At 41.8% G+C, this 8,440-nt stretch overlaps 1 protein-coding gene across 4 annotated transcripts in view; it reads left to right on the top strand.

Annotated features, from left to right (window-relative positions):
- The window catches only part of LOC123499396 (alkaline phosphatase-like), a 21,809-nt gene extending 15,733 nt beyond the window's left edge, over window positions 1–6,076 (top strand). For 3 of the 4 annotated variants that reach the window (XM_045247349.1, XM_045247358.1, XM_045247345.1), the window contains exons 7-14: window positions 419–502; window positions 2,200–2,284; window positions 2,990–3,109; window positions 3,311–3,445; window positions 3,958–4,040; window positions 4,272–4,380; window positions 4,777–4,896; window positions 5,799–6,076. In XM_045247349.1, the coding sequence (XP_045103284.1) occupies window positions 419–502; window positions 2,200–2,284; window positions 2,990–3,109; window positions 3,311–3,445; window positions 3,958–4,040; window positions 4,272–4,380; window positions 4,777–4,896; window positions 5,799–6,049 (987 nt within the window). In that variant the 3' untranslated portion in view covers window positions 6,050–6,076. The remainder of the gene's footprint in view (window positions 1–418; window positions 503–2,199; window positions 2,285–2,989; window positions 3,110–3,310; window positions 3,446–3,957; window positions 4,041–4,271; window positions 4,381–4,776; window positions 4,897–5,798) is intronic. The other variant, XM_045247367.1, reaches the window with a different exon arrangement.
- Window positions 6,077–8,440: the final 2,364 nt, after the last annotated feature.

The following is an 8,440-nucleotide window of genomic DNA, read 5'->3' as shown; positions in this document are numbered from 1 at the left end:
AGGAGGAAGAGGAGGAGGAGGAGGAGGAGGAGGAGGAGGGAGTTATTAGTCATTCAGTCAGCCAGTCAAGATTTCTATATTAATAACATATTTTCTTTGTCTTCCTCCTCCTCCTCCTCCTCCTCCTCCTCCTCCTCTTCTTCCTCTTCCTCCTCCTCCTTCTTCTTTTCCTCCTCCTTCTCCTTGTCCTTCATTCCGCCCCGTTTTCTTTATTTATTTTATTTCCATTACCACTATCTCCTCCTCCTCCTCCTCCTCCTCCTCCTCCTCCTCCTCCTCCTCCTCCTCCTCTTCCTCCTCCTCCTCTTCCTCTATGTCATCATCTTCAATCTTTTTCCTCTTTCTCCCACCACTACCTCCTCCTCTTCCCCTCCTTCTCCTCCTCCTCCTCCTCCTCCTCCTCCTCCTCTTCCTCCAGGTGCGGCGTGACAGAGAAGACCCAGACACGTGTGAAGACATCGCGGAACAACTTATCTTCAGTGAAACGGGCAAGAAATTCAAGGTGAGTGGGTGAGTAAGTGAGTAAGTGTGTCTTCTCTTACTCATCTTTACTCATCTCTACATTTCTTGTCTTTTTTGGTGTTTTTTAGTTTTTTGTGTTATTTTTGTTATGTGAGTGAGTGAGTAAGTGAGTAAGTGAGTAAGTGTGTCTTCTCTTACTCATCCTTACTCATCCTTACTTTTTTGTCTTTCTTGGAGTTTTTTTGTTATTTTTGTAACGTGAGTGAGTGAGTGAGTAAGTGAGTGAGTGAGTAAGTGGTTTATTGTTATTTTCCTTATTCTTGTTTTTATTTTATTTTCTATTCACTTGTTTTATCTATTTACTCATCGTTTACTCATCTTGTCTTTACTCATCATTACTCATCTTCAATTTTCACTTTTTTCTTCTCTTATTCTTTTCTTCTTATTTTTCTTATTTCTACTTCCTTTTTTTATTTGTTATATTTACTCATCGTTTACTCATCTTGTCTTTACTCATCATTACTCACCTTCAATTTTCACTTTTTTCTTCTCTTATTCTTTTCTTCATTTTCTTATTTCTACTTCCTTTTTTATTTGTTATATTTACTCATCGTTTACTCATCTTGTCTTGACTCATCATTACTCATCTTCAATTTTCACTTTTTTTTCTTTTTTTCTTTTCTTATTATTTTTCTTATTTCTACTTCCTTTTTTTTATTATTCATTTCATTTACTCATCGTTTACTCATCTTGTCTTTACTCATCATTACTCACCCCCGTTTTCTTTCATCATTTTCTTCATTTTCTTTGCTTTCTTTTCACCAGTAATTGTTTTATTTTCTTATTTATTCATTTATTCACTTATTTTTCATTTGTTTGTCTTTTCCGAGTCAGAGAGAGAGAGAGAGAGAGAGAGAGAGAGCTGCCTCTACCTGACCTCCACTATACAACCCACAATTAAAGTCCACCTCTTGCTCCATCTAGAGAGAGAGAGAGAGAGAGAGAGAGAGAGAGAGAGAGAGAGATTATATGTTTATGCTTGTCTCTCTCACTCCCCCTCCTCCTCTTCTCTCTCTCTCTCTCTCTCTCTCTCTCTCTCTCTCTCTCTCTCTTTCTTCCTTATTTGTTATTCATGTCCTATTTCTAAGAAGAAGGAAAGAGAAGAAGAAGAAGAAGAGGAGGAGGAGGAGGAGGAGGAGGAGGAGGAGGAGGAGGAGGAGGAGGAGGAGGAGAAATTGGAGTAAGGAAGGAATAAGAGAAGGAGGAGAATGACAAGGCGATATTTTGAAATGAAGAAGGAAGAGGAGGAGGAGGAGGAGGAGGAGGAGGAGGAGGAGGAGGAGGAGGAGGATGCCCAGAAATACCTCTTCTCCCTCCAGCAAGGTTAGATTTCTCCTCCTCCTCCTCCTCCTCCAAGAGAGAGAGAGAGAGAGAGAGAGAGAGAGAGAGAGAGAGAGAGAGAGGCCACGGCTGACTAGTTTTTTTTACTTCACACTCATCTTCACTTTTACCTCCTCCTCCTCCTCCTCCTCCTCCTCCTCCTCCTCCCTCTCTTCTCTCCATCTGTAATAATGATGATGGTGTCACTTCTCACCTCTCTCTCTCTCTCTCTCTCTCTCTCTCTCTCTCTCTCTCTCTCTTCTTCCTTCCCTTTTTTTCATTCCTAACCTAACCATTCCTTCCTTCCTTCCTTCCTCTCTCCCTCCCTCCCTCCTCCTCCTCCTCCTCCTCCTGCAGGTTGTGATGGGAGGAGGACGAAGAAACCTGCTCCCGAAGACAGTTAGGGACGTGGTAGAGAACAAGAAGGGATACAGAAATGACGGTAAGTAGTAGTAGTGGTAGTAGTAGTAGTAGTAGTAGTAGTAGTAGTAGTAGTAGTAGTAGTAGTAGTAGTAGTAGTAGTAGTAGTAGTAGTAGTGGTAGTAGTGGTGGTAGTAGTAGTAGTGGTGGTGGTGGTGGTGGTGGTAGTGGTAATAGTAGTAGTTATGATTGTTGATGTTGTAGTTGTTGTTGTTGTTGTTGTTGTTGTTATATATTGACTATTAAGTTACAGTTTTATATAAGTAATGTATCTTTTTTTTTCTTTCTCTTCTTCCTCCTCCTCCTCCTCCTCCTCCTCCTCCTCCTTTTTCTACTCCTTTTCCTTCACTTAACTACTTTTTTTCCTAATCCTTCCTCCCTTCCTTCCTTCCTCCCTCCCTTCCTTCCTTCCTTCCTCCTTCCTTCCTTCCTTCCTTCCTTCCTTCCTTCATTTCTTTCCTAATCCCCCTTCTCCTCCATTTACTGTTCCTCCTAATCTTCTTTTCATTCCTCAAACCCTCCTCATCCACCACCACCACCTCCTCCTCCTCCTCCTCCTCCTTCTCTTCCACCTCCTCTTCCTCCTCCTCCTTTTCCTCTTCTTCCTCCTCTTTACCAAACCCAACTTCACCACCATATTCTCCTCCTCCTCCTCCTCCTCCTCCTCTTCTTCCTTGTCACCCACCACCACCACCACCACCACCTCCTCCTTCATCGTCTCCTACAGGAAAGAATCTGATTGACATTTGGAAGCGGCAGAAGGCATCCAGTGGTTCCAGGGCGGCCTATGTGTCAAATAGGCGCGATTTATTAGGCTTAGACACTTCCAACACTGATTATCTGCTGGGTGAGTGGGGGAGAGGGGGTGGGGAGGCTGGGGTGAAGGAAGGAGAGAGAGAGAGAGAGAGAGAGAGAGAGAGGGTAAATAAACACATACACACGTAGACAACAACAAAAAACAAGAAAATAACAACAAAAACAAGAATACCACCACCACCACCACCACAACAACAACAACAACAACTAATAGACCTACCCCTCCCCCCAGGCCTCTTCGGATACAGCCACATGGATTACACAATAGAGAGGGACAACACGCAGGACCCGAGCCTCCCTGAGATGACCAAGGCCGCGCTGGAGATCCTACAGAGGGATGCGGGGGGTTACTTCCTGCTGGTGGAGGGTAAGAGGGACGTGGAGGGGTGTATATGGGTGTGGAAGGGCGTGAGAAGGGTGTAGAGAGTGTTATGGCGTGTGGGATGGGTGTATGAGTGTGGAGGTGTGTGGAGGGAGGGATGTGGAAGGGCGTGTGGGAAGGCGTGGATAGGGTATGGAGGGGTGTGAAGGGCGTGGGAGGGGTATGAGAGGGGTGTGGGTGGGTGTGGAGGAATGTGGAGAGGTGTGGGAGGGCGTGGGTGGAGGTTGAATGGTGTTAAGTTAAGTTTGGTTGTGGTAGTAGTAGTAGTAGTAGTAGTAGTATATTGTTATGGGGTTGGGTTAAAGTAGGTTAGGTTAGGTGTGGTGTGGTGTGGTGTGGTGTGGTGTGGTGTGGCGTGGTGTGGTGTGATGTGGCGTGCTGTGCTGTGGTGTGGTGTGGTGTGGCGTGGCGTGGCGTGGTCTTTTCATCACTCAAACTTTCTTCTATCTCATTGTGTTTGTCTTCTCTTTCTCTTCCTCCTCCTGCTGCTCCTCCAGGCGGCCTGATCGACCTGGGGCACCACGGGAACAAGGGCAAGAAGGCGCTGACGGAGACACTGGAGATGGACGAGGCTGTGAAGGTGAGGTACCCAAGGGCTGTAGTCTCTCTCTCTCTCTCTCTCTCTCTCATTGCATACTCACTCAAGCGTAAAGGACAGTGGATTTGTATTTATAAAGTTTCTTATCTTTACCTGATTTATTTATTTATTTATTTTGTCTATCTCATTTATTTATCTATTTACAAGTGCGATTTACTATTCTTCTTTTCATCTTGTCTTTATCTCATTTTACCTCCGTCGCCCCTTCGTCAGGTTGTCCTCTCGATGGTGAACCTGCAGGAGACACTGGTGGTGGTGACGGCTGACCACGGCCATTCCCTCTCCATCAACGGCTACCCCTCCCGCCACACTGACATCCTAGGTACCAGAGAGAGAGAGAGAGAGAGAGAGAGAGTAGTAGTAGTAGTAGTAGTAGTAGTGATTGGATAGATAGATAGATAAACAAATAGAAAATGAGGAAGAAGAGAAAAATATGAAAAGTAGCAGAGAGAGAGAGAGAGAGAGAGAGAGAGAGAGAGAGAGAGAGAGAGAGAGAGAGAGAGAGAGAGAGAAAGAAAGAAAGAAAAAGGAGGAATCTTGCAACATCATTCACCCCCCAAAAAAATATATGAAAAAAAAGACACTAAATCGATCTATGTACACAATATTCTCTACATTTTCCAATAAACTTTTTCTCTCCTACAATTTCTCAAGTCTCCTTTTAATTTGCTTCATTTTCTTTTTTCATCGTAATTTTATCTCATCCTCTCTTTTACAGGGGTGGCTGAAGTAAGCGGCGAGGATTATCTACCCTACTCTACCCTACTCTACGGGAACGGGCCTGGCTACCGTATCCACACCCCGGGGAACAGACCTGACCCCTCCCGGCAGGATATGGGTACGTGGGGGAGCGTGAGGGGACGAGAGAGGGAGTGTTAGGTTTGGTAAAGTAAGGGAACAAAAAAGGTTTGGGTTTTGAAGGGAAGGAAGAAAAGAGGAAAGGAAGGAAGGGAGAATGGAGGGAGAGGAGGAAAGGAAGGTTAAGGAAGGAAAGAAAAAAGAAAGGAAAGGAAAGTAGGAGGAAAAGAAGAAAGGGGATGAAATAAAGAACAGAAGGAAGGAAAGAGGAAAGAGTTTGTGAGGAAGAAAGAAGAAGGAAGGAGTAAAAGATGAAAGGAAAGGAAGGAAGAAAAGAGGTAAGAAATTGGGAAGGAAGGAAGGAAGGAAGGAAGGAGAAGGAATTGTTTGCGAGGAAGGAAGGAAGGAGGAAAGGAAGGTTAAGGAAGGAAAGAGAAAAGGAAGAAAGGGAAGGAATCAAGGATGAAAAGAAGAAAGGGATGAAAGGAAGAAAGGAAGGAAGGGAAAGGGAAAGAAAGGGTTTGTGAAGAAGGAAGAAGGAAAGAAAGGAAGGAAGAAAAGAAGAGTGGGGAAGGAAGAAAGGAGGAAAGAAGTGGATTGTGAGGAAGGAAGGAGGAGAGAAAGGTGAAGGAAGAAAGAAAGGAAGAAAGAAGGAAAGAAAATGTTTGTGAGGAAGGAAGGTGAAGGAAGGAAGAAGAAAAGAGAAAAGGAAGGAAGGAAAGGAGAAGGAAGGGTTTCGAAAAGGACCTTCCCTCCATTCTTCCTGTTTTCCTTCTCCTCTGCCTTTTTTTCCCTTCCTTTCTATCTCTTTCTCCACGCTTTCTTCTTTATTTCCTCCTTCTATCATCTTTTTCTCCTCCTCCTCCTCCTCCTCCTTCCTCTTCTCATATCTTACCACAATAACTAAAATCCCCCTCTCTCTCTCTCTCTCTCTCTCTCCAGGTGACGTGAACTACAGACAAGACGCCGCTGTCCCGCTCTCCTCCGCCGCCCACTCAGGCGATGACGTGGGTTTGTGGGCGACAGGTCCTCACGCCCATCTCTTCACGGGCGTACATGAGCAGAACTACATCGCCCACGCCCTCGCCTATGCCGCCTGTGTGGGGAATGGGCGTACCTTCTGCGGGGGTGGCGTCAGGAGAAACCGAGGAGCGAGAGTGTGTAGAGGGCGAGGGCAGAGGCAATGGTGCTAAAATGTCGAGATTAAATTATTTCATCTTTTTCTTTTCTTTTCTTGATCCTTTTTTGTATTTTTTTATTATTAAAATTAGCATAGATAAACTGGATGTCTTCTGTTTTTTTTATTTGTTGTTTTATGACGAGCTGAACACGTAATTTTTTTTAATGACAGACACAAGTAGGCAGGAATGTCAAAATGTCGACATCATCTTATTTTATCGGTTTTCCTCTTTTTCTCATTTATTTTTCGTATAGATAATATTAACAACTCCTTTTTTGTTTTTACTAATTTATATATTCATTTCTTATTTATTTATTTATTTACATTTATTTTATTTTCATTTTTTCTTATCTCTTGTGAAAAAAAAGGCTGCAGGAACTTGGGATAACAGCGATGTAGGCACGGAAAACATACACTCATGAATAAACCATGCCAATAAAACAATAAAGCTTCAAAGTGAATAAAAACATTGCACCATGTCCAGAAACACTTCCCTCTCTCACCGCGACCATTTTAAAAGAACTCGGAGACGATTAGCCGAGTTCTAAAAAAAAAACATTAATTTTGTCCTTACGATAATACAGAAAACTTATAAACATGTCACTAGAACTACAGAAAAACCCTTAAAAAAAACCGTGTCACTTTATTAGAGCCCTTTGACAATAGTGAAGGTGCTGTGAGGCGCGGAAATGCTTCAGAATATGAGATGAACCACAAAAATTGAACTCGAACGCAGCTTAGCAAAATGGCGGGACGGGACGGCACGAGACGAGAGAATATAAACAAACTCACTTTTCTCTTAATATTTACACACCAGGAATTTTGTAGTGGCTTGTAAGTGACCATTAAGTGATTTGCAAGTGATAAGTGACGCCGGGAAGAGGAGGGCCAGCGGGAAGACCTTAATTAGAACACCTGGCGGGAGGAAAGGTAAGATTTTTTTTTTTTGAAGTGATTGAATGGTAAATGGTACAAGGAGGGACATGTTGAGTTTGTCTTGGTTTGTTTGGATTAATGAATGGAGTGGTGTGAAGTGGGCTCTCTCTCTCTCTCTCTCTCTCTCGTGTGTGTGATCCTCCCCTTTTTCCTTACTTCTCATAAAACAAGACAAAAAACAACAAAACAACAAGGGAATGAATGAAATCAAACAAAAACACATCATTCCTTACAGTTTTTATTCCTTCTCGTTTGTCTATCCATCCATCCATCCACTCTCATCCACGCACTGTATACAAACACTATTACTAACACTTATTATCAAAACAAACACCGTAAAAAAACACACAAATATTTACAAAAAGAAAGGAAAAAAAAGTCTTCATAATTTTTTGCCACCACTGGAATTAATTGTGGTGGTGGTGGTGGTGGTGGTGGTGGTACTAAACTATTTTTTATTTATATTGGCGTAAGTGTTCTGAGTGGATGTACAGGTTCTTAAGTGTACCTTCCGTAGTAATAGTAGGAGTAATAGTAGTAGTAGTAGTAGTTTTTTTTTTTCTTGTCGTTTTTCATGTTTGCATTCATTTTCCTTCATTCTTCATAGTTTTTCCTTCATTTATATATTTCCCTTCTTTCATCATATTTTCATTGTTTATTCTTTCCTTTCTTTGTATTCTTACCATTTTCCTTCATTCAATTTTTTTTCTTTCATTATATTTTCAAGTCATTTTCCTTCCTTCATTATATTTTCATTGTATTTCCCTTCCTTCATTATATTTTCACTATCATCGTATTTTCCCATTATTTTCCTTTTCTTTTCCTTCTTTCATTGTATTTTTTCCCTTTTCATTGTGCATTCCTTCATTCATTATATAATTCTTTTCATTTTACACTATTAGCACATCACACGTCTGAGTCACCACACCACCACCACCATACACTTCATCATACAGTCACCACAGTCATTATACATACCAAACTGCTGTATCATGTATCATTATTGGCTATTTGTCCCCTCTTACAACAAAAAATGGGAAGAATAAAGAAAACGGACTCATCATAACCTGTATACATTCATTATACATACATACATACATACATATTCCTTTATTTTTTTTCTATTTTCTAATTTTTACTTCATCTAATTTAATTCCTTCTTTGTATATTTCATTTTAATTCATATTTATTTATTTTTTTCTTTCATTATTGTTGTTATCATTATTATTCATTGCAAGGTTGAAATTCTCTCTCTCTCTCTCTCTCTCTCTCTCTCTCTCTCTCTCTCTCTCTCTCTCTCTCTCTCTCTCTCTCTCTCTCTCTCTCTCTCACACACACACACACACACACACACACACACACACACACACACACACACACACACACGTAACACTACAATACTGATAACACTGCCCAAGTCTTGTTAGCACTGTTAGAGAAGTGTTAGTTTGTGTTAGTGTGTGTGTGT

This window comes from Portunus trituberculatus, chromosome 8 (genome assembly GCF_017591435.1).
Source record: "Portunus trituberculatus isolate SZX2019 chromosome 8, ASM1759143v1, whole genome shotgun sequence".
In the NCBI taxonomy this organism is placed as follows: domain Eukaryota; kingdom Metazoa; phylum Arthropoda; class Malacostraca; order Decapoda; family Portunidae; genus Portunus; species Portunus trituberculatus.
Note: the sequence above shows the minus strand (reverse complement) of the source record. Positions and strands in the feature narration are given on the sequence as shown.